This window comes from Phycodurus eques, chromosome 1, assembly GCF_024500275.1.
Source record: "Phycodurus eques isolate BA_2022a chromosome 1, UOR_Pequ_1.1, whole genome shotgun sequence".
NCBI classification, from domain to species: domain Eukaryota; kingdom Metazoa; phylum Chordata; class Actinopteri; order Syngnathiformes; family Syngnathidae; genus Phycodurus; species Phycodurus eques.
Window position 1 is genome coordinate 13,819,608 of NC_084525.1, and position 26,290 is coordinate 13,845,897.

The window sequence follows — 26,290 nt, forward strand, 5'->3', positions numbered from 1 at the left end:
CTGTAACAGTCTATTACCCAGTGCACACACGTGGTTGTGAAAATTTAGAATAGTTCTAAAAAGCAATGACTTGGAGAAAAACAATGGTTGGTGTAATTCTAGCTTTGTGTTTATGTATCTTAAAACCATTCTAGTTTCACTATACATGTAATACATAGGAACGTGTCAAAGACCATCCAGTGAAATAAAGTTTCGTTTAAGATAAATCAATTGCTGTCATTTTATAATGTGGTCAAAGCAGCAATAGTTTTTTGCTTCGTTATGTTTCACGTGCGAATTCCGCTAGGGGGCGACTTCTAGTGGTTGGTTTTGCAAGAACTGCTTTCTGTCGCGGAGTAGACGGCCTTATGAATTCCTGGGTGAAGTGGCAATGAGGACTGATGCAGGTGTTGCGCGCCATTAATTAAACGCGACGAGACTCCCGCCTTAGTGACCCGGCTTGCTCACGACTTGTGTTACACTAAATGTCCAACGTTTTGGCTCGCTGTAAGTAACAGCACGTTTGATGAGTTTATCTACTTGCGACTTAGACGCTCAAGTCCCACGCACCTTTTTTATGTATTTTATTTTTTTCCCCATCTGTAAAGTATAATTTGGTTAGGCTTATGGTAGTATGCTCATGTAGTCACATCAAGCCATGTCAGGATGTCTTCTGAACTCCGAAATTTATTTTTTCTATTTACGATTGCGTTGGACAGTAAATAGACAGTAAATATTGAGCTCAATGTAGCTTTCAAATAGAGCCTTGCATATCAACTTAGTTGTATGTTTTTGCTTAAAATGTTTCAGTTGAAGCAAAGTTCAGCTGAAAGTGTTGTTAGTGTTAACAGAATGTTTTGAACCACATCAAGATCAATTTAGAGATGTTGAAGTTTATAGTTTTGTTTCCATCGCGATACAGTTGTCAACAGTAGCCCATTATTTTTTTTTTTCCTCCAAAAATGGGTGAAAATTGATTTATTCTCTCATATAGAATTGGAGGAAAAATAGAATCAAACCAGAAAACCTTTATATTTTTAATGTATAACTTAATTTTGCCATCACAAGTGTGAGTAGTTGTTTTATTTGTCCTTTTGATTAAAACCAATGTAATATGTTTGTGTCATCAAAGATTCAACTTGACTGTTTTGTACATGTGGCTGTTAAATGGATGCTTCCTTCTTCTTGAACTAGAAGTCGCTAATGATGAACAGCAGCGGACCGACCTATCCCCTCGCCTCTTTGTATGTCGGGGACCTGCATCCAGATGTTACAGAGGCCATGCTATACCAGAAGTTTTCTCCTGCTGGCCCAATCATGTCAATCCGTGTGTGTCGTGATATTATAACCCGGAGATCCTTGGGATATGCTTATATAAACTTCCAGCAACCAGCGGATGGTGAAGTACCTTTTTTTTCTTCATTTTTAACTTCTCTGATGCAGAACCCCCCCCCCCCCAAATGTCTTCATTGAAGTGTCATGACGTTGGTCGTTTTTTCTAAATGCCATTTAGAAAGGCAGCATCAGGTTCTGTGTTGTCATGTTAAACAACATAGAAATTAGTGGCAGCAATCCTCAACATGTCTGGCCTACTAATATTATCCAATAGCTTTTTAAATCAAATCTTGGGTAATGCTAAAAGGTCCCATCTTTAGTGCTTTAATAGTCATTTAAATTGGGCTTACAACACGTTCACTTCTGCTCTTTGTAACATTAAAACTTGCAGTTACTTACATGGTTGCTGCTCCTTTTCACGCACCGATTGCCAAATGTCACGCTGGCTTTGTCTGTAAATATCCTCATCTTAGTCTCAGTGAAGCAGCAAGGAGCATTAATGTGAAAGCGCTGCCTCTCTTAATGCCAGCAAGACATCCCAGAATGAATGCTGCATATGAGGAAGCGCACAGCCCTGAGGTGATCATACATTGACAGGAGTATCTGATATCTCTGGACTTAAACTGAATTCAAATGGTTGCAAATTAACTTTATTCCTTAGTAGACTTCTTTATAAATATAATGCAAGTATTAAGAGCCTAATTCTTAGCAGTGAATGTCTTTTGACATTTCGGTCAAACATTTCCTGTCTTTTAGCTGAGTGTGCTTTGGATACAATGAACTACGATGTTCTCAAGGGACGCCCAATCCGAATAATGTGGTCTCAACGTGACCCAGGCCTCAGGAAGTCAGGCGTGGGCAACATCTTTATCAAGAACATGGATGATTCTATTGACAACAAGGCATTATATGATACCTTCTCAGCCTTTGGCAATATTTTGTCTTGCAAGGTGAGTGTTGGTGTTTCGACAGCTGTTTGTTGTACGCCATGTGTTAACTATTTAGCTGAAAAGTTATGCTTTAAGTATTACCGTAAATGGCGTGTTTGCTGTAGGTCGTTTGTGATGAGAGAGGCTCAAAAGGGTACGGCTTTGTTCACTTTGAGACTCAGGAAGCTGCAAACCGCGCCATTAATACCATGAACGGAATGCTGCTGAATGACAGAAAAGTGTGAGTACATTAATATCTTTCATTGATCCATTCTTAAAAATTGTCAAGCAACATACATATTAGGCAAAGAGTAGTGCACAATAAACATGTAAGCGAATAATGACTGCTGAAGGTGTCTGACTGAGCAGATGATTTTTCTGTCTGTTTTGCTCAGTTAGTGGACAAAAAAATCGGGTGGAGTCTGGCACCAAACCAGCCAATTTCCTTGGGGACAAATGTCAGATCTCCCCCACTTGGTCAGTGAATTGGTAGGATCTGTTATTAGGTCCGTTGTCTTTGTCAACACAAAGGCAGAGGTGGGTAGAGTAGCCAAAAATTGTACTCCAGTAAGAGTACTGTTACCTTGGAATAATGTCACTCAAGTCGAAGTAAATTTTTTTTTTAAATAAATAGTCGTCCAAATAATTACTTTTTTTAACTTACTAATTGTTGGTGTAAGTATTAAGTGAAAGAAAAATACTGAAGTACTGGTGAGTAACTTCTGATTTACTTTTTCTTTCAAACAGCACTTGACTGTCAAATAGACAAATATAAAAAAATTACAGGTATATGTAAATATAATTTTGCCAAGCAGTATCACAAATTATTATTATTATTTTTGTGAATAACAAACACTAAGGCAAATTCAGCCACAATAAATAATCTTACAGTGGGTACGGAACGTATTCAGACCCCCTTAAATTTTTCACTCTTTGTTATACTGCAGCCATTTGCTAAAATCATTTGTTAATTTTTTCCCCCACAAAGTACACACAGCACCCCATATTGACAGAAAAAAAAATTGTTGCATTTTTTGCAGATTTATTAAAAAAGAAAAACTAAAATATCACACAGCCATAAGTATTCAGACCCTTCGCTCAGTATTTAGGAGAAGCACTCTTTTGAGCTAATACAGCCATGAGTCTTTTTGGGAATGATGAAACAAGTTTTTTTTTTTTTACACCTAGATTTGGGGATCATCTGCCATTCCACCTTGCAGATCCTCTCCAGTTCTGTCAGGTTGGATGGTGAACGTTGGTGGGCAGACATTTTCATGTCTCTCCAGAGATGCTCAATTGGGTTTAAGTCAGGGCTCTGGCTGGGCGATTCAAGAACAGTCACAGAATTGTTCTGAAGCCACTCCTTCGTTATTTTAGCTGTGTGCAAGTCATTGTCTTGTTCGAAGGTGAACCTTTGGCCACCGTCTGAGGTCCTGAGCACTCTGGAGGAGGTTTTCGTCCAGGATATCCCTGTACTTGGCCGCATTCATCTTTCCTTTCATTGCAACCAGTCGTCCTGTCACTGCAGCTGAAAAACACCCCCACAGCATGATGCTGCCACCACCATTCTTCATTGTTGGGACTGTATTGGACAGGTGATGAGCAGTGCCTGGTTTTCTCCACACATACCTCTTAGAATTAAGGCCAAAAAGTTCTATATTGGTCTCATCAGACCAGAGAATTTTATTTCTCATCATCTTGGAGTCCTTCAGGTGTTTTTTAAGCAAACTCCATGCGGGCTTTCATGTGTCTTGCACTGAAGAGAGGCTTCCGTCGGGCCACTCTGCCATAAAGCCCCAACTGGTGGAGGGCTGCAGTGATGGTTGACTTTCTAGAACTTTCTCCCATCTCCCGACTGCATCTCTGGAGCTCAGCCACAGTGATCTTTGGGTTCTTCTTTAGCTCTCTCACAAAGGCTCTACTCCCCCAATTGCGCAGTTTGGCCGGACGGCCAGCTCCAGGAAGGGTTCTGGTCATCCCAAACGTCTTCCATTTCAGGATTATGGAGGCCACTGTGCTCTTAGGATCCGTAAGTGCAGCAGAAATGTTTTTGTAACCTTGGCCAGATCGGTGCCTTGCCACAATTCTGTCTGAGCTCTTCAGGCAGTTCCTTTGACCTCATGATTCTCATTTGCTCTGACATGCACTGTGAGCTGTAAGGTCTTACAACCCCAATTCCAATGAAGTTGGGACGTTGTGTTAAACATAATTAAAAACAGAATCCAATGATTTGCAAATCATGTTCAACCTATCTTTAATTGAACACACTACAAAGACAAGATATTTAATGTTCAAACTGATAAACTTGATTGTTTTTAGCAAATAATCATTAACTTAGAATTTTATGGCTGCAACACGTTAAAAAAAGCTGGGACTGGGTCATGTTTACCACGGTGTTAAATCACCTTTTCTTTTAAAATCATTCAATAAACATTTGGGAACTGAGGACACTAATTGTTGAAGCTTTTTGGGTGGAATTCTTTCCCATTCTTGCTTGATGTACAGCTTCAGCTGTTCAACAGTCCGGGGTCTCCGTTGTCGTATTTTACGCTTCATAACGCGCCACACATTTTCAATGGGAGACAGGTCTGGACTGCAGGCAGGCCAGTCTAGTACCCGCACTCTTTTACTACGAAGCCACGCTGTTGTAACATGTGCAGATGTTGCTTGGATGGCAGCATATGTTTCTCCAAAAGCTGTATGTACCTTTCAGCATTAATGGTGCCATTGGCACGAACACAGCCCCATACCATTACAGATGCTGGCTTTTGAAATTTGGGTCCGGATGGCGCTTTTCCCCTTTAGCCCGGAGGACACGACGTCCACAATTTCCGAAAACAATTTGAAATGTGGACTCGTCGGACCACAGAACACTTTTCCACTTTTCATCTGTCCATCTTAGATGAGCTCGGGCCCAGAGAAGCCGGCGGCGTTTGTGTTGTTGATAAATGGCTTTTGCTTTGCAAAGTAGAGTTTCAAGTTGCAGTTACGGATGTAGCGCCAAACTGTATTTACTGACATTGGTTTTCTGAAGTGTTCCTGAGCCCATGTGGTGATATCTTTTACACATTGATGTCGGTTTTTGATGCAGTGCCACCTGAGGGATCGAAGGTCACGGGCATTCAATGTTGGTTTTCGGCCTTGCCGCTTACATGCAGTGATTTCTCCAGATTCTCTGAACCTTTTGATGATGATATGGACCGTAGATGATGAAATCCCTAAATTCCTTGCAATTGTACATTGAGGAACATTGTCCTTAAACTGTTGCACTTCCAAACAGGTGTTTGATGAGCACTCCTCAACTTTCTCAGTCTTTTTTGCCACCTGTCCCAGCTTTTTGGAACGTGTTGCAGCCATAAAATTCTAAGTTAATGAGTATTTGCTAAAAACAATCAAGTTAATCAGTTTGAACATTAAATATCTTGCCTTTGTAGTGTATACAATTAAATATAGGTTTAACATGATTTGAAAATCATTGTATTCCGTTTTTATTTGTTTAACACAACGTCCCAACTTCATTGGAATTGGGGTTGTATATAGACGGGTGTGGCTTTCCTAATCAAGTCCAATCAGTATAATCAAACACAGCTGGACTCCAATGAAGGTGTAGAACCATCTCAAGGATGATCAGAAGAAATAGACAGCACCTGAGTTAAATGAGTGTCACAGCAAAGGGTCTGAATACTTATGGCTGTGTGATATTTCAGTTTTTCTGTTTAATAAATCAACAAAAATTTCAACAATTGTCTTTTTTCTGTCAATATGGGGGGGGGGTGATGTGTGTACATTTAATGAGGAAAAAAATGAACTTAAATTATTTTAACAAGTGGCTGCAATATAACAAAGAGTGAAAATTTTAAGGGGGTCTGAAAACTTTCCATCCACACTTTAAATTAACTTTTTGTTTACACTTAAAAACAGCAGGAGGCTTACCAGGCAGAGGTGATTAATTGTATAACTACAGTACCTATAGTTCAGAATTAGCTTTATTGGCCAAGTATGTTAAAACACACAAGAAATTTGTCTCTGGTAGTTGCAGCCACTCTAGTATGACAACAAACAACCACTATGACAAAACATACTTTTAGGACATAACACAACTACGGAGAGTAATTTGCATTAATGTGCAGTGGTTGACTTGCTGCTTTTCCACAGAGCAGTACATTTTGCAAATGCAAATCAAGAGCCTTTTTTGTTTCTCAAGTGCCAAGTGGAGTTCTTGTAGGCGGAAATGTGGATATTTTCAGCAGACACAGATGACGGCACACAACGTAGCTGTTCTTTTTCATAGTCCATTCATCATTTTCTATAGTGCTTATCTTCACTCGGGTCACGGGCAAGCTGGAGCCAGTCGTATATGTAAGGTAAATATAGATTTTAAGCCAGGTTTTGTGTAATTGAGTCACTTTGAAAAGGTTGTTTCAGTGTGGGGCCATATGGAGACTGTGCAGTCATGTGACTGCCTTACTCCGTTTGATTGTTCAAATGGTCAAACGTCACAAATGGTTACGCTGGATTGGTAACAGTCATGTGACACAAATCCCTGACAAACCTACCCATAGATGAAATTACAAGCAGCGAGCTGAATGTTGCTCAATGTAATGTACTAAAAGTATTTTATTTTTTTAGATTTATCTAGTGACACCCAAGTATGTACGTATATGAATCTGATCTGTTGGCTCTTTTTTTAGACAAGACAAAATTAAATAAAAAAAAAAATAGAAGTACCGAAGATAACGAAATTAAAATACAAAAAGGGGCATTCCTTCCCCCTACACCTGAATTCTACACCACTCAGCCGTCGATGTATAATATATATTGACTACAACACCGTTAGACACTTAACTAAAGCAAAAGTAAAATATATTGATGGGAAAAAGTTGAGGAAATAACCCCAGATTGTTTTCAAATATTGGTTTTCACACAAAATCTCCTGTGAAAGATGTTAAATTGCATCCTGTTTTGTGGAAACCAAGACTGGAATTTATTCATTTTATTTATTTATTGATGTTTAAGACAAAAATACTGATATAAAAGTCAAAAGCATGTTGCATTGAAACTACTCTGACAAGTGGAATTTATCCCAAAAAAGTAAATGTAGCTCATTACTACTACCCACCTCTGCTTCCAGGGAAGTACAAAGCAATAGATATTGAAATCCTCTTTGAAAGAGTCTATGCGTTTGTATTTTTCATTAAGTAATATGAACTCATACCTAGGAAGACTTATTTCGACCCTTAGGACAATTAAATTACTTTCTACCCCCCGGTGTGGTGATGTCTGCAGTTTTGTTGGCCACTTCAAGTCCCGCAAGGATCGAGAGCAGGAGTTCGGCACCAAAGCTATGAAATTCACCAATGTCTACATTAAAAATTTTGGTGAAGACTACACTGATGACAATCTAAAAGATGTTTTTTCTGCATTTGGTAAGCATGAATGAAAGTTCAAATCAGCCTTTTTTTCCTGAACTAATTGACCAAAATCTTGGGATGTTAAATGATTGCATGCTCCTCCTCTAAGGGAAGACTCTTAGTGTGCGTGTGATGAAGGACGAGCGAGGTCATTCGCGTGGATTTGGCTTTGTAAACTATGCCAACCACGAGGATGCGCAAAAGGTAATGTGTCAAGTTTCTGTGGTGAGTTCATGTCCATGATTTCACATTCTCTGTCTTTGTTGTTGGATTTGAATTGTGCTCGGATGTACACGTTCATTGTAACAGAGAGCACACAACTCGGCAGAAATTTTGAGAGACGGCAATAACCGCTATGTAAGAGTACTTTAACTGATGTTTTTTGAGATGCAAGCTGTCACTTGGATATTTCCTCCTTTTCTTTTTTGCTTTGCATTGCCAAGCAAACATTTGACTTAAGAATCAGCTTCAGCTACTCCGCCACTCGATGGCGGCAGTGGAATTTACATCTTCTGGCCACCCTCAGTTCTGAAAGTACAGGTAACTTGTTTTGTGCTCGCATTCTCATTTTTTTGTGCAGGTAGTATGTCAGATGGCCACAATGGGTCCTAAGAAAGGGAGTTCTGAGAAGAAGTTGTGCATTTGAATTAAAGCTGAAAATCATAGAACATGAGTGAGGTGTGTTTGTAGTCGACTTGGCAAAGAAGTCGAGTGGAGTGCTTCTACAATACGTACTATCTTTAAACTGAAGTAGTTGGGAGGTTACAATGCCAGCCGAGGGTGTTTAAAAAAACAACAACAAATTTCTAAGTTCCAAACCTTTGTCCATGAAAAGGTAGAAAAGCTGCTCAGTGTGGTGAAAAAGGCAAAAAAAACTTAATTGAATGTGTATCAATTAAGGAAACTATTTCTTTATATTGTATTTTGTTATTGTTTTTAACACAGTGCTATTTTTCTTAAAAAAGCATTCCTAATGTTTTGGGTTTTTCTGGGGGCTGGGGGGCATCTGGAACAGTTTAATGGCATTCCATTTATTTCAATGGGGAAAGTTGGTTTCAGAAAGGAGTGATTTTTGGCTAGGTCATGGAATGAAATAAACTCATGAATCAAGGTACCACAGTACAAGAACTAATTTGTGAGGTGAATGCCTAAGCTTTGGCTCTGCACTGAAAGATTTCACTGCTTGGGTTGCTGAGGCTCAGTAAGGAATCTTAATCAAACTAATACTAGATGAAGCAAGATGGCAGAAATGACGTGGATTTGGTGTGATTGGTTTCGTAAAGTTATGGTGGTGACTCCTTTGTTTTCACCAGGCAGTCGATGAGATGAATGGTAAGGAACTCAACGGGAAGTTCCTCTACGTCGGGCGGGCTCAGAAGCGGCTGGAGCGTCAGGGAGAGCTTAAGCGCAGGTTTGACCAGATCAAACAGGACCGAATCCAGCGTTATCAGGTACTACTCATAACAATGTCAAGTAAATAGTTTCAATAGGCTTGCTAATGTCTTGCTAATATAGCTGTTAGATGTTTCTGTATCTGAGCAGTTGTTGACTCAGGTCAATGGCATTTGCCTTTTTTTAATTGAAGGGTAAAAACATTTTTTAAATAAGATTTTTGTGAAAAATATATATATATTTTTTTTATAAATGTCATATCACCGAGCCTCATGTTGACTTATTGCTTCTGTCTTCTCTGTGTCAGTTAACCTCTCTAACTTTGGCACAAATCTTAAATCTGTCTGCTTTCAGGGTGTCAATCTGTATGTGAAGAACTTGGACGATAGCATAGATGATGAGCGACTCCGGAAGGAGTTTTCCCCCTATGGCACCATAACAAGTGCTAAGGTATGTGCTGAAATTAGACATTTAGAAGCACAATAAGTGGTCCCTTATGAGTTGAATTAGTTCCGTGACATGGTAGTATCTAAAAACAAACAAACAAATCTTAAATCATCTTTATCCATTTAAATTCATGGAAATCCTATTAATCTGTTCCCCAAAATGCCCAAATGTTTGTAATGTGGAAAGAAAAATAGCACAATTGTACTTTTTAAAAACAAACAGTGATAAGTGGTATTGTCATGTGCCTTCTGATAATAGACAGATGTAGATTTGATGATAAAACACAGACCTCAACTAAGCTGCAATAGTTTTTTGCAGAGGATAAAGAATGTCTGTCTGCTTGTGAGTATTGTATGCTGTCTGCAGGTTTCGCTACCACTTGCGTTCAAATTAATTTTTAACGTTTAGAATTACTGTGGCATTGATGCTAGTTTTGTTAGCCTGTCTACGGTGTTTCCAATTTCATATACAGGTGTGAAGAACCTTGATGATGGTTGTACTTGAGTTTGTGCTGACCTCTCTCGCCGCATGTAGGTCATGACTGATGGGTCCCAAAGCAAAGGCTTTGGCTTTGTCTGCTTTTCTTCACCTGAGGAAGCAACAAAAGCAGTTACTGAGATGAATGGAAGAATTATTGCAACTAAGCCCCTGTATGTGGCACTTGCCCAGCGACGGGAGGAGCGTAAAGCGATCCTCACTAACAAGTACATGCAGAGACTGGCCACCCTGAGGAGCATGACCAGTCCCATCATTGACTCGTACCATCAGACTGGCTACTACATGACTGTGCCACAGGTAAGCTACAGTGGGAGGAAAAAGTATGTGAACCCTTTGGAATTTCTTGAAGTTATGCATAATTTTATTGAAAATAACATTCACAGGACAGGGAGGCAAAAGTTAACCCATGGATTTAAATTCCCCCCAAGTCATTGTCGCGTTTTGTTTGTAAAACAATTAATGTTAGAAGATGTGCAAAGACTGAGGATAATATATTACTGAATTGTTGAGATATAGCTTGCGACTCTTTTTCACCTTCTCAACTGGCCGGATTTCTTTGGGCAGCGCTCATAACTAGCCTCGTGACGACAGCGGGCTACGGCTGATACTCTCTGGCATGAGGCTCTCCCCCGCTATATAACCACCAAGCACCCTTATTCCATTCGGTGCCCCCCCCCCCCCGGTATCTCTCACTCTCTCTCTCTTCCTTAAATTTATTCCACTTTCCAGCCAGTCTAGCAAAAGCTGTGATCAACTGTCATCAAAATGTATGTGGACACCTATCTGTGCCCACTTCAATCTCTGAAAATACCCACGAGCGTTGTGAGGCAGCGGCGAACCATACTGGATCTGTCACACTGCAGCCCCTTACCAGCCTGACATTGGTTAGAGTAACCCCCCGCGCCCTACGGAGATCTGCCACAACAGCGTTGGGGTCGTCAGCCACACAGTGCCGGTCGCATGCGAGGAGGAAGGAAAATAAATCCTGCACAGGGACCGCTGTGCAACCCAGTCCTGTGGCTGCTTATGGTGCATCCTTCAGCGGCCAGAGCAGCGCATTGTCCCGCTGAATTTCAACAGAGGCAATGGGAGGGGGACTTGTGCCAGCGTTGCGGCTGATGGTCATTATGCCAGGGCTCAACGGCTGATTCTCTGCAGCCCGTGAGAGCCAGGGCAATGTGTGCCGCTTGGATTTCTCCTCTCCCCACTTGAACTGTGAGAGAAGGCACATATTTGATTGATGGCTAAAGTTCTAGGGATGCGGGGTTTTCAGAGCATTCAGCGACACGCCCACAGCACCTGCAAGCTGAAATGTCTCAATTCTTGACCATTTTGAAGCTTGGTTCCACATGCGTTGCAATTTTAATTTACTGTAATTTATTTTGATTCATTCATTGTCTGGCTTGTTAACAAGACTCTTTCTTCTGTGGTGTGTCAAATATATAAGAATTTTTTTGGGGGACATTGGGGGGGACAGCAATAACCTGAAACAGGTTAGACATGCACAATGATCAAGATGAATTTTGGACCATTCATCTTTACAAAACTGTTGCAGTTCAGCAAGATTCCTGTTATGTCTGATGTAAAGAGCTTTGATGAGGTCATGCCATAGCAGCTCAGTTGGGTTGTCAGGATTTATACTGTATATAATCTTGTTTCAAGCTGGATATGTTACAAAAGTATCTCTAAAAGTCTTGTTCATCAGTCCACGGCTAGACAAGTGGTCTATATATGGAGAAAGTTCAGCACTGTTGCTTCTCTTACAAGGAGTGGCCACCTTGTAAAGATGACTGCAAGAGCACAGCGCAGAATCCATCCATCCATCCATCCATCCATCTATTTTCTGAGCCGCTTCTCCTCACTAGGGTCGCGGGCGTGCTGGAGCCTATCCCAGCTGTCATCGGGCAGGAGGCGGGGTACACCCTGAACTGGTTGCCTGCCAATCGCAGGGCACATACAAACAATCCTCAGAGGTGTAAAAAAAACAAAAAAACGTAGTGTGTCTGCTGAAGACTCAGTGGCACATGGCAACACCTCTGACAATTTCACCATGCATAAAACATAAACAATAGGGTTCATGGCGGAACACAGAGGAAGCCGTTGGTGTCTTAATAAACGTTACTGCAAATTTGAAGTTTGCTGAAGAGCATTTTGGGTCTTCCACAGCATTACTGGCAAAATTATGTGGACATATGAAAACAGTTGAATTGTTTGGGAGGAGTGGAAAATGGAACAGCACACCAAATAACATCAAAACCTTTTCCCAACTGAAATGGTGGAGTGTCACATTATGGCTGTGCTTTGCACCCTCATGGCCTGGACAGCTTGCCATCATCAATGGAAAAATGTAATCACAAGTTTGTGCACATGTGCAACTACAGGAAATGTTTGGTTGAGGCTATTGCTGCCAAAGGAGTGTCAACCAGTTAGTGAATCCAGGGTTCCTTTACCTTTTGCTCCCTGTCCTGTGAATGTTTACATGTTATGCTGTATAAAAATATGAAAACATACTGTAATTTGCTGGTGTGGTACTACAAATTGCCAATCCTTTTCCATATATATTAAATTGAATACACTACAAAAACTATATTTAATGTTCAAACTGAAACTTATTTTTGTTCAAATACTACAACCCCAATTCCAATGAAGTTGGGACATTGAGTTAAACATAAATAAAAACAGAATACAATGATTTGCAAATCATGTTCAACCTATATTTAATTGAATACACTACAAAGACAAGATAATGTTCAAACTGATAAACTTGATTATTTTTAGGAAATAATCATTAACTTAGAATTTTGTGGCTGCAGCACGTTCCAAACAAGCTGGAACAGGTGACAAAAAAGACTGAGAAAGTTGAGGAATGCTCATCAAACACCTGTTTGGAACATCCCACAGGTGAACAGGCTAATTGGGAACAGGTGGGTGCCATGATTGGGTATAAAAGGAGCTTCCCTGCATTGCTCAGTCATTCACAAGCAAAGATGGGCGAGGTTCACCTCTTTGTGAACAAGTGAGTTAGAAAATAGTCGAACAGTTTAAGTTAACAGTTTTCCTCAACGTACAATTGCAAGGAATTTTGGGATTTCATCATCTACGGTCCATAATATCATCAAAAGGTTCAGAGAATCTGGAGAAATCACTGCATGTAAGCGGCAAGGCCGAAAACCAACATTCAATGCCCGTGACCTTCGGTCCCTCAGGCGGCACTGCATCAAAAACCGACATCAATGTGTAAAGGATATCACCAGATTGGCTCAGGAATACTTCAGAAGAAACAATGTCAGTAAATACAGTTTGGCGCTTCATCCGTAAGTGCAACTTGAAACTCTACTTTGCAAAAGCCATTCATCAACACCACAGAGAAACGCCGCCGGCTTCTCAGAGCCCGAGCTCATCTAAGATGGACTGATGCAAAGTGGAAAAGTGTTCTGTGGTCCGACGAGTCCACATTTCAAATTGTTTTTGGAAATTGTGGACGTCGTGTCCTCCGGGCCAAAGGGGAAAAGCACCATCCGGACCCAATGTTGAAAAGCCAGCATATGTGATAGTATAGGGCTGTGTTAGTGCCAATGGCATGGGTAACTTACACATCTGTGAAGGCACCATTAATGCTGAAAGGTCCATACAGGTTTTGGAGAAACATGCTGCCATCCAAGCAACGTCTTTTTCATGGTCGCCCCTGCTTATTCAGCAACACAATGCCAAACCACATTCTGTACGTGTTACAACAGCGTGGCTTCGTAGTAAAAGAGTGCGGGTACTAGATTGGCCTGCCTCCAGTCCAGACCTGTCTCCCATTGAAAATGTGTAGCGCATTATGAAGCGTAAAATACGACGAGACCCTGGACTGTTGAACAGCTGAGGCTGTACATCAAGCAAGATTGGGAAAAATGTTCCACATACAAAGCTTCAAGAATTAGTGTCCACAGTTCCCAAACGTTTATTGAATGTTGTTAAAAGAAAAGCTGATGTAACACAGTGGTAAACATGACCCTGTCCCAGGTTTTTTGGAATGTGTTGCAGCCAAAAAATTCCAAGTTAATGATTATTTGCTAAAAACAATAGTTTATCAGTTTTAACATTAACTATCTTGTCTTTGTAGTGTATTCAATTAAATGTAGATTGAACATGATTTGCAAATCATTGTATTCTGTTTTCATTTGTTTAAACAATGTCCCAACTTCATTGGAATTGGGGTTGTATTAGCTCATTTTGAATTCGATTCCTGCAGCATCTTCCAAAAAAGCTGTGACGTTTACTACTGTTGCATCACTTTTCCTTTTAACAACACTCAACCGTTTGGGAACTGAGGACATAAATTGGCGCTTTGTCGGTAGAATTCTTCACCATTCTTGCTTGATGTACAACTTCAGTTGCTCAACAGTTCGGGGTCTCCAGTGTTGCATTTTGTGCTTCATAATGTGCACATTTGCGATTGAAGACAGGTCTGAACTGCTGGCAGGCCAGTCTAGTGCTCACACTCTTTCACTACGAAGCCACACTGTTGGAACACATGCAGAATGTAGCTTGGCATTGTCTTGCTGAAATAAGCAGTGGCGTCCCTGAAAAAAGACATTGCTTTGATGGCCGCATGTGTTGCTCCAAAACCTGTATGTACCTTTTCAGCATTAATGGTACCTTTGTAGATCTACAAGTTACCCATGCCAAGGGCACTAACACGCCCTCATACGATCACAGAACTTTTTAACTTGATGCACGAACAATCTGGATGGTCATTTTCCTCCTGGCTCAGAGGCCATGACTGCCATAAACAATATGGACTTGTTAGACCACAGCACACTTTTCCACTTTGCAGTCAGTCCATCTCAGATGAGACTGGGCCCAGAAAAGCTGGCAGCGTTTCAGGGTGTTGTTGATATGTGGCTTTCACTTTGCATGGTAGAGTTTTAACTTTCATTTGTAGGTGTTTTGTAGGTGTAGCAATACACTGTGTTAACTGACAATGGGGAGGTGTTCCTGAGCCCACGGGGCAATATCCTTTACACAATGATGACTGTTTTGAATGCAGTGCTGCCTGAGGGACCGAATGTCGTGGGCATTCAATGTTGGTTTTTGACTTGGTGATTTATGTGCAAAGATTACTCTAGATTCTCTGAATCTTGATGATGATATGGTCAGTCTATGATGAAATCCCTAAACATCTTGCAATTGTACGTCGAGAAACATTCTCGAACTGTTGGACTATTTGCTCGTACAGTAGTTCACAAAGTGGTGAACTTCGCCCCATTCTTGCTTGTGAACAAATGAGCCTCTTGGGAATTGCTTCTTTTATACCCAATCATGACATTCATCTGTTTCCAATTAACTTGATCACCTGTGGAATCTTCCTGGTTTTTTTAAGCATTTCTCAACTGCTGTTGTAGGCATCAAATTCAGAATGAGAAAATTTGCACACAAAAAATAAAAATATCTTGTCTTTGTAATGTATTCAATTGAATATAGGTTGGAAAGGATTTGCAAATCAATGTACAGTGGGTACAGAAAGTATTCAGACACCCTTACATTTTTCAGTTATATTGCAGCCATTTGCTAAAATCATTTTTTTCCCCTCAATGTTCACACAGAACCCATATTGACAATAAAAACGGAATTGTTGAAATGTTTGCAGATTTAAAAAAAAAGAAAAACTGAAATATCACACAGCCTTAAGTATTCAGACCCTTTACTCAGTATTGAGTAGAAGCACCCTGTTGAGCTAATACAGCCATGATTCTTTTTGGGAATGCTGCATCAAGTTTTTCACACTTGGATTTGGGGATCCTCTGCCATTCATCCTTGCAGATCCTCTCCAGTTCTGCCAGGTTGGATGGTGAATGTGGTGAATGTTGGTGGATAGACATTTTCAGGTTTCTCCAGAGATGCTCAATTGGGTTTAAGTCAAGGCTCTGGCTGGGCCATTCAAGAACAGTTGAACAGTTGTGGAGTTGTTCTGAAGCCACTCCGTTGTTATTTTAGCTGTGTGCTTAGGATCATTGTCTTGTTGGAATTGTCTTGTTGTTCAGTCTGAGGTCCTGAGCACTCTGGAGAAGGTTTTCATTCAGGATATCCTTGTACTTGGCCGGATTCATCTTTCCTTCGATTGCAACCAGTCGTCCTGTCCCTGCAGCTGAAAAACACCCCTACAGCATGATTCTGCCACCACTATGCTTCACTGTTGGGACTGTATTGGACAGGTGATGAGCAGTGCCTGGTTTTCTCCACACATACCGCTTATAATTAAGACATAAACTAATATCTTTGTCTCATCAGACCAGAGAATCTTATTTCTCACCATCTTGGAGTCCTTCAGGTGTTTTTATTTTTTTAATTAATTTTATTTTTTATTTTTTTAAGCAAACTCTATGCGGGCTTTCATGTCTTGCACTGAGGAGAGAGGCTTCCGTTGGGCCACTCTGCCATAAAGGTGGAGGGCTGCAGTGATGGTTGACTTTCTAGAACTTTCTCCCATCTTCCGACTGCATCTCTGGAGCTCAGCCACAGTGATCTTTGGTTTCTTCTTTACCTCTCTCACCAAGGCTCTTCTCCCCCGATTGCTCACTTTGGCCGGACGGCCAGCTCTAGGAAGGGTTCTGGTCGTCCCAAACTTCTTCCATTTAAGGACTATGGGGGCCACTGTGCTCTTGTGAACATTTTGTAACCTTGGCCAGATCTGTGCCTTGCGACGATTCTGTCTCTGAGCTCTTCAGGCAATTCCTTTGACCTAATGATTCTCATTTGCTCTGACATGCACTGTGAGCTGTAAGGTCTTATATAGACAGGTGTGTGGCTTTCGTAATCAGGTCCCATCAGTTTAATCAAACAGCTTGACTCTAATGAAGGTGTAGAACCATCTCAAGGATGATCAGAAGAAATGGACAGCATCAGAGTTAAATGTGTCACAGCAAAGGGTCTTAGTACTTATGGCGGTGTGATATTTTGTATTTTTTAATCTGCAAAAATTTCAACAATTCCGTTTTTTTCTGTCAATATGGGGTGCTGTGTGTGCATTAATGAGGGAAAAAATTAACTTACATGATTTTAACAAATAGGTACAATATAACAGAGTGAAAAATATAAGGGGGTCTTAATAATTTCATACCCATTGTATCCTGTTTGTTTTACAAAGTCCCAACTTCATTGGAATTGGGGTTTGTAGTTTAAGCAGACTGTTTATTCTTGTAGTATTATCAGACTACATTTGATGACCAATTTATGCAGAAATTTAAGACATTGCTAAGGGTTAACATACTTTTTCCTCTGTACATATTGTGATTCCTGATTGTTTCATAACACAATTCGGATATGCTACTATTTTATTAAGTATATACAATGGTACCTTGACTTGCGTGTTTGTTACGTGACCACACTTGTAACTCAGAACTGTCAAATCGTGTTGCACTGTAATCGGGGCATGTATCTGTGATTTTCTTTTTTCTTTTTTAAATGTATTTTTACTTTTCTTGTCGTTTAATTTGAAACGAGCATTTATCTTGCAGGCTTCCACACACACCTTCTATGAGCACAATGCCATCAGCAACATGAGATCAGTGCCTCGTTGGGCAGGACAGTCACCGAGAGTGCAGGGTGAAGGGATAACTCGCGACAATGTGAATGTGTTGAGGCTCAAATGATGCATCTAGACACAAACGGTGCTACCCATGTTTTCAGGTCCATACTCAACCCAATATGTTGGCGGGTCTGCCCCTCGCCGTGGCTCCACTCCCATCGCCACAGTGAGACAAGCTTCCACTCAGGCTCCACGTATCGCCAGTTCCACACAAAAGACAAGTCAGTCCTGGCATCTCATACACGCCTGGACATGGATGGAGCAGTTATGAACATGCACATCTCCTTTCTTTATTTAGATAACATCGGAACCCAGACTGCAGGTGGGCGAGCTGACCTGTCCGGTGTGTCCAGGAGTCATTTTAAGTACTCGTCGGCAGTGCGAAACCCACAGCAGGTCATGCCTGTACCCATGACTAGACTCCAGGTACTCAACAAAGTTCTGATTAGTACCGAGACTCTCCTACATGAAAAATCAGTACAGTGTGATACCTTGACTTTCGAGTTTTTCGGGTTATGAGCCGCTGCCAAACCTGACTGAACTGTTTTGCTATGCACGGGATTCGGCCGCCTGTTTTTATGAGTGGTTGACACTCAGCCACTGGTTTTCCTGTGACTCGAAATTTGAATTGCCGGTGAATGGCGTTGAAACGTCACAGATGTAACGGCCAGTCAAAAATGCAGGAGCTTTCACAAAAGAAAATGTACATTCTGCGTACTAAAATTATGCGAGACCCAGCCGTCCGTTGTGACGCCACCAATCAGTACAATACTGTATATAGAGCAGGGTCACCAACCTTTTTGAAACTGAGAGCAACGTCTTCGGTGCCGAGTTATGTGAAGGGCTAAGAGTTTGATACAAACTTCTGAAATGGCAAATATGGTGTTTTAGCAAATTATTTTTTTGGGGGGGGCCAAGCACCCCTCAATTGAATCCCCGCACCCCTAAAGTTTGAGAGATTTGTCCTTTTTAAACAAGGTGGATAGTCCATAACGGCACAGTACCCGTTTGAAACATTTTAACAACAAAAATACAGAACATCCCTTTGCCTAAAAATGGTTTGTTCCACCATCATTCCCACCTCTCCCTGAATCGGCTCTAATCGCACTACCTGTGCATAGCAATACGCAACAGTGATACGCAGTCGTGGTGTAACGAACTATGTTAAACCAGGATGTGTGGAACATTTAACTTCTACCGCTCAACCAACAATATCATTACCATTGTTCATTTTTGCCGCATTTAACCTTAGCTTAACTGTTTGCGTTGGTACAAGTTAGCTGACGTTTGTACAAGCTAAGAAAGGTTTCAAGTGGTCAGAGATGGGGTCACTGTTGTCATATATTAATGTCAAAGTGGTACTGATGAGCTAACTGAATGGATGCAAATTACCATTCTAATTCCTATTAGGACGCAAAGAGAGATTTTTATATATTACCCAGTCAGCAAACATACGTCCTGCACCGATGTCGGCCCGTCATGAAAAGTTCCATTGCCCTGATGTTGCAGGGAAAGCAATTGCTCATTGGCAATATGTCTTCGTCTTTTTAATCAGAAATTACCACCACATGACGTCTGAATGATTAAAGCTGGAGCGCCAGCCAGGGTAGCCTGTCCATGTGGCTTTAACTGTGTGACCTTTATTCGTTCGTGTCGGACCTTTTCAATTGTACTGTAACGTCTGCCGTTTGACTCATTCAACGGGCCGTTTAGCTTTCAGGTAGCACTTCTTTCCGCCTCTTGTTCTACTCCGTTCACTCCACCAGCTCAGTGCTGCACATTTGCCCAAAGTGCGTTGGAAATCCTACAAATCACCCCAGAGAACAACACAGGTTGCTTCAGTACATTTTACTGTCCAATGTGAAAAACAATAGACTTCTTAAAATAACCTAATTTCATGTTTGTAATGAAGACAGAATTCAGATTAATAGTATTTACAGATTTTCAGTAAAAAGAAAAGGAAAAATACAATGAGTAACAGTTAATGCCCATCATTAAACAACAGCAAAATCAGCACCCGATTCCTCCTTTGATAGCCTGCTGAAGGGAAAAGAAAAGCCTTAATCACTTTGATATCTCACGTCATCGTGTAAGTTTATTCACCACGCGTGTCAAACTCATTGTCGGTGCTATTGTTTAGTGTTGACACACGGAATTGTTGAGTGGCATCACCTGTTAGACAATTGAATCTACCGCACATGCTGAATTATTAATAAATACCTGGTCTGGTTAAAACGGAACAAAGTGTGAAGAAATTGTGGAAATGAAAGATGAACCATTTGCATAAATACTTGTCACAAAACATTGTTTGCTGATAAATCAGATACGCCGATTTATATTCTGTGGTAGTCCGTGAAAATGGTCCTTTTAATACGCGTGTAAAGCTGGCAGCCGGGCCCCTCCTGGCACACTAAATACAGTAACACACAACTTACCTGTGACAACATTGTCATTTTCTGCCAACTTACTTGAAAGATGGTGGTGGCAAAATGTGTGCTGGTGCTGTAATTAATGCAGGTTGTGCACAATCCAGCCGCTGCGTTCAAAAATTGGAAAGTTCCCGGCTTCGTGCCAACATAACAGCAGGCTGGGATTGGCCAGCTGAGGTGGCGCAAAACAGACCTTGTTGTCGACATTGGTGCGACATACTGTATGTTTTCTGACTGGGTAGTATTTGAAGTATTCACAAAATTCCATTTGCTCATATGTTTGATTACCCAGGCAGAATTTGTAAGATGGGTACAATTCTTTAAAGAAAATATGAAGGACCAGGCGAAACGCATAGAATTTTATTTTAATGGGATTAAAATTAAACGATCAAGCATTTCACAAAAGCATTATCATTAAACAAAACATAACCATAAAGAAATTAATGATGGTTGTTGTTCAGTCCTATTTAAAAATAAATACATTTTACAAATTCTGCCAGGGTATGTAAACTTATGAGCACAACTGTACATATATGCAGTCATACGTACCCCTGTCATATTGGAATGAAAGTGTAGGCTACACCTTTTTCCCTAACATCTAGGTGGGGGTGGCATATTAGAATGAAAGTGTACACCTTTCTCATAGCCTCTAGGTGGCGATGGCACTTTGGAATGAGAGTGTACAGTTCTTTCATAACGTCTAGATGGCGGTATACATTTATAAAATGTGAAAAAATTTTTTCATTTCCCCCTATACCTATGTATAATGTGCACTTCTGACAATTTTTTTCGAGGAAAAAAATGCGCGTTATACACGAGAAATGACGGTAATCGCTCAAAACTGCTCTACGATACCTGAGGATCACTGACTTGTAGCTGTATTCAAATATACAGTACATCCACACTATAGGATCACTGCGTTAACTCTGTGGTGTTATGTACAGTAGGCACTGCAGACAGTACAGATAACTTATTTTATTTGATCCAGACCAACATTTAGTGTAATTACTAACTTCTTTATACTGTAACATTCAGTAACAATGATAACAGTATAATATTAATAATTTTGATAACAAAAACAGAGTAGTGTGTTAGAACAAAGTTTGGACAAAAAAGAATTGGCTAAACTTAATGGTAAATGCTTCACAGAGTGGTGTGAGGGGCTCAGAGGTTTGGAGGCCCCTCTCTAGCAGCTGTTTGAGGCGTAAGGTATCTTTTTAGTGCATCTGGAAAGACATTGAGTAGATTTGCTTATTTCTGTACAAACAAAAAAGCTGTAGGAGGACATACATCCACTACAGGCCCTACATATACCACATCAGTGTGTTCTTCTGCTACATGAGATTATTATTGTTTAGCTGTGATTATGCATTACTAATAAAAAAGAGTAATTGTTCAAATTGGTCACTTAATCACAGCATAAGCAGCGGTAACAACCACAGCGGAGGAGGGGAGGGGGCACAGTACTTTGAGAATCCCTGACTCGTTTGACATTTCGGCCGGACACATTTTTAGGTCTCAAAAAAGAGGACATGTCCGGCTAAAAGAGGACGACTGGTCACCCGACATCAGCGTGTTAAGCTAATGCTTACTTTATTTCAAGCTCGCTAGCTAAAACATCTTCTTTACATAAAATTATATTTAAAAAATATGTTGATATAAGGTTACCTTTATATTTTGACTTCTTTTCCTCCTCCGCTTTTCTTCTTTTGCGGAAGTGTGCGCGCGAGGGCTTAGCTGTCCTTTTCATGATGGAAAAGAATTGTAAATAAAATCACCTGTCCTGTTCTGACTGATTGCTCGTTCGCTGACTTGAGATGCGCTCCCACATCTTGTGACATGACTTGACTAGTGACAAACATAGTTACTCTAGTATTTCTCCTGAGGAGGAGGGCGCTGGCAGTGCGCCCCTCCAGCAGATGGTGCCCAAAGCAACCGCCTATGTCATCTATGCCCAGGGCCGACCCTGCGCCCAGAGACAGCTGAGGTAGACGCCAGCATGCCCGCGACCTGAGTGAGGATAAGCTGGACGGAAAATGGATGGATGGATACGTAGCGCTGAGAGACCCTCTGCTGGGAGAATTAAACACTACATCAGTAAACTTGTTTTTACCAGGTGTATCTCAGCTGAAAAAATGGCCAGGAACAATAAATTGTTTCACGGAGTACAACACAGATAAAATTTTCTGATCAAAGATCTGACCAGGTTTTCGTGATGAGGCTTAAGTTGTGGATTCCTGCGCGGTCGCCGGTTTGTCTCAAACAGTAACTTTTCCAAAGGATGTAAACCTCAGTCTCCGAAAAGTGTACGACCAGAAAACAATGACTGAACTGCACAAGGAGGAACAGCGATGGTCCACTTCACTCGTGTTCACCCACGTCGCTTGGTGCTCGTTGGGCCTTACACGACCTGAATGTTATTCCATTCATTTCAATGAGGAAAGATGATTTGACAAGAGTGATTTGAGTTTCGAGTGAGATTAAGGAATGAACTAAATTAGTAAATCAGGGGATCACTGTACTGAAGTGCCATTCTTTTCACTGTTTCAGCTGGTTGCCTGTTGAAAAGATTTAAGATTTTCTTAGGTTGTTCCTGCCCCTGTGATGGAGCAGCCAGTGCATGCTCAAAGCATTGAACCACTCACCGCTTCAATGTTGGCTGGAGCACCACTTGTGGACCAGAAGCAGCTCTTTGGTATGCACTTGTAAACTACAAGACATAAAATGAATATTGACTATGGTTGGATTGAGTTTACAGTAGCATGTTGGTGTGGCCGTTTAAATGGTCTCTTGTCTGACTCTGAATTCATGAAATCATTTCAGCATATTGTATATTTTAGGTGAGCGTCTGTACCCTCTGATCCATGCTCTTCACCCAAACCTGGCTGGAAAAATCACTGGAATGCTGCTGGAGATTGACAACTCTGAGCTGCTACACATGCTGGAGTCACCAGAGTCCCTCCACGCCAAGGCAAAAAACGATACTTTTAAGGGCTGCACCATGATTGTAAAATAGAAATGTTCATCATTCAAATACAGTAGAACCTCAGGTTACGAACCCATCTGTTTACGAACAATTCGGGTTACGTACAAAGTGTTCGTAGTTAACGTATTATTTGCGGTTTGGGAACAGTCTTGGTATGGACGAACAGAAGGATCTATGCTGTGCGCTTCTACTTGCGCTGCATTGACTCTGTACATAATGCTTGGCTGTAAGGTGAAAACTAGTCTGCTCCTCGGCCTAAGGCAGAAATGTGTTCTCGGCGGAAATTCCGCCTCCTTCCTCGATCATCCAATCACAAATCTAATAACATTTGTGGTTCACGTGGTTAAAAAAGTCCAGAAATCATTTTTACGTTTGTCAAAAAATAGTATTTATAGTATGTTATTTATTGAATTGTAGCGTCTCTTCAATTAAACCAATGAATGCTTAATGTTGGTGTAATCACATAAAAATAGCTCAAGTAATCAAAGGGCTAAACAGTCAGAGTGGCACACAAGATAAAAAGGGAAACTGCGAAGGGTAGTGTAAGAAGAAGAAGCGCTTTTCATAGATGAGCCGAAAGATCTGCGCAGGTGTTGTGCCACAGTCATAGACTGTTCGTCATGCAATGCAACTAAGGCAGGCACTGGATCTTTGTTTTTTTTCTTTCTCATTATTAGTCTGACAAAAATGAGAGAGCGCTCGCTGGTGATAGTGTGAGCGAGGCAAAAGAAAAGTGCAGCAATTTGGACAACAGAGCAATTTATCTTTTAAATGACAATGTGACAGCCAACTTTTAGATTATTATTATTTTTTTTTTTTTTTTTCTTCTGAACAGAAAAAGAAAAATGTCCCTGGATCGGTTTGTTTTGCCACAATCAACCAATGAATTACAAAAGAGAAAACACCTGAATCAGAATTTCCCTGTTATTGTGGTAGAAGGCTCTTCAATGAATAGCTATAATTCTCTTCCTCTTTTCCCTACTTATAGTTAAGGTTAATGAGCAATCAACTTTAGTTTTATTTCTATATTGCACTATTTTTAACTACACTGAAGGTATAAAGTTAAGTATAGTTTAATTTTGTGACTGCAACGGATTTATTGCATTTCCAATCATCCGGTTTAAGAATGGGGGGCGGGGGTCCACACGGGGTCCTGCAACCAATTAAGTTTGCAACCCAAGGTTCCACTGTAATCTTTTTGTTTGTTTTGGATCAGGTGGACGAGGCGATTGCGGTCTTACAAGCCCACCAGGCCAAGGTCTCCGGTCCAAAAAAGTGAGGAATCCTTGGTCAGCTTTGTTCATTCTGTTAAGATTGGTCCTACAGTGGCTGGATGGGACTGTTTTGGCAGAATTATGAAGTTTTTTTTTTTTTTTCCTGTATTAATGTTTATGGGGGGTAAAAACGCTGGACTTGTAGTCAATCTTATTCGATATCCTGTAATACAAAACTGTTTGTATGTTTGCTCATTTGGACATTTATTTAAAATGTGACTGTAGTTTTCTTTACAGATGCTGACCACTTTCTGGTGGTGTGTGAAATTGCTTTAAAAAAAAAGAAAAAGACAATGTTGTATGTGGCTGTAACTGACAAAAGGAGTTGTTTTGTTCCTTTTTGTAATATCTTTTGTTCATATAAAGTTCACAATATAGGCATTAAACCTGTCTTGATTCTTTTCATCACATTAAAGCAGGACTGTGGCCTTAAGCAAATGTGCAGGATATGCCTCTTCAAATTTCTATTCAATTCTTTGAAACATTGGATCATCCATTTCTACACTGAACAGAAACATGTAACGTTTGGCCCATAAGTATTTGGACGGTGGCAGAGGTTTTAGGATTTTGAATGGATTGTGATGAAAAACTTTTACATTTTCAGATAGAACTCTCCTTATATTTACGCAAATGCATCATTCATCGTCAGCATGGTGGAGGCGGGGGTAGTGGTTAGGATGTCTGTCTCACAGTCGAGGTTCTGGGTTTGACTTTTGACCCTTCCTGTGTTTGCATGTTCCGCCATGCTTGTGTGGGTTGTCACTGGGTACTCAAGCTTCCTTCCACATTCATAGAACATGCTAGGTCATTGAGGACCCCAAATTAGCACAGGTATGAATGGTTCGTTGTCTATGTGCACTGCAATCAGATGGTGACCAATCCTGGGTGGACCCTGCCTTTCGCCTGAGACCCAACTGAGGAAGAGCGGTATTGAAAGTGGATGGATGTAAAATGTACATTTCCAAGGGCTCATAAGTATTTGTCAGTTGTAAGTGTAATCAATAATAGTTGTAATACTCGGATGATCTGGAATCCATTGATATTAAATTCTGATTTTCCTTCCTGGACATGTTTTGCCAGGCCTTCACTGCACTGACCGACACCTGCAGTTGCTTTCACATTTGTCTTAAGTAATTGAAAAGCATTGTCTTTCCGGTTGAAATTAGGCCACTGACTAGGCCATTGAAGATTATTCCATTTGTTTTCCTTCACTCACTGAGTTGCTTTCACTATGTTTTAGGATCTATCATTTGCACTTGGAAGCGTTGTCTGTCTGATCAGTTTTGTATCATTTTGCTGAATGTGTGCATTGACTTGATCAATGTCTAATCTGGCTTTCTTTTGTAGGTTTCCCCCAAGTTGTATGTCATGTTCACACTGCAGGTGCCCCCCCATAGGGCTGCATTTAAAGCAAAGCTCATCCAATTATTAAAATTGTTTTATTTACAATAGTGTTTAAAAAAAAAAACCAACCTATTTTTTATGTCAATGTGAACAGTACAATTATATAAATTGGATCTGATGCGAGCGCAATCTGGACCACAGATGTGAAGAGCACACTAGATATACCGACACGCTGTAGTAGCTCAGCCAACTGACGTGCCTACGTGGTGGCCATGTTGGGAGCACCAACATGCCCATCAAAGGCAATGCAGTCATCGAAAGTTGTAACTGAAACTTGCTAATTTCTCAACTGATTTTTATGAGTTTTCTTTTTGTCAATGCCAAAAGGTGTGCTAACAATACAGAACATTTTGGGGGCAACGTTTTTACCTGTGAATGGTTATTCCCGCTTTCCTTGTAATTGTACAGCGTTGGGCGTAACCGTATGCAGCACAATGTACTGATATCAAACGTTACAAATGTTTTGACAAATCGGTCACGAAAAGCACTTGCAGATGGAGGAGCAGAACATAAAAAAAGGGGGTGGCTCCCTTTGCAACAATGATTCCAAGTGTTGCTATTTCATCCTGTTCCATCATAAATTCTGGATATAGTTAAGTATTGTTGTAAAACCACAAATGTATATTTTACATT

General features: G+C 40.7%; 1 protein-coding gene across 3 annotated transcripts; it reads left to right on the forward strand.

The window, feature by feature from the left end:
- Nucleotides 1–284: 284 nt before the first annotated feature.
- LOC133403638 (embryonic polyadenylate-binding protein-like) lies at nt 285–24,697 on the forward strand. Of its 3 annotated transcripts, XM_061678692.1 has the most exons (15): nt 285–486; nt 1,174–1,378; nt 2,071–2,264; nt 2,369–2,484; nt 7,530–7,669; nt 7,764–7,858; nt 8,968–9,105; nt 9,401–9,496; nt 10,028–10,288; nt 17,494–17,581; nt 17,666–17,785; nt 17,863–17,990; nt 22,580–22,688; nt 22,834–22,964; nt 24,196–24,697. In XM_061678692.1, exons 2-15 carry the CDS (start codon nt 1,183–1,185, stop codon nt 24,256–24,258), a joined length of 1,875 nt encoding a protein of 624 aa, XP_061534676.1. In that variant the 5' UTR covers nt 285–486; nt 1,174–1,182; the 3' UTR covers nt 24,259–24,697. The 3 variants fall into 3 exon arrangements, 2 of the variants coding, with proteins under 2 accessions (XP_061534676.1, XP_061534688.1); XM_061678704.1 differs by lacking the exons at nt 22,834–22,964; nt 24,196–24,697 and having other exon boundaries at nt 285–1,378; nt 22,544–22,672; XR_009768715.1 differs by lacking the exons at nt 17,494–17,581; nt 22,580–22,688; nt 22,834–22,964; nt 24,196–24,697 and having other exon boundaries at nt 285–1,378; nt 17,863–17,948.
- Nucleotides 24,698–26,290: the final 1,593 nt, after the last annotated feature.

Coding starts and splice junctions, on each gene's coding strand:
- LOC133403638 (XM_061678692.1), top strand. CDS start 1,183: ATGATGAACAGCAGCGGACCGACCTATCCCCTCGCCTCTTTGTATGTC. Junction 1,379..2,070: donor CTTCCAGCAACCAGCGGATG/GTGAAGTACCTT, acceptor CCTGTCTTTTAG/CTGAGTGTGCTTTGGATACA. Junction 7,859..8,967: donor ACCACGAGGATGCGCAAAAG/GTAATGTGTCAA, acceptor TGTTTTCACCAG/GCAGTCGATGAGATGAATGG.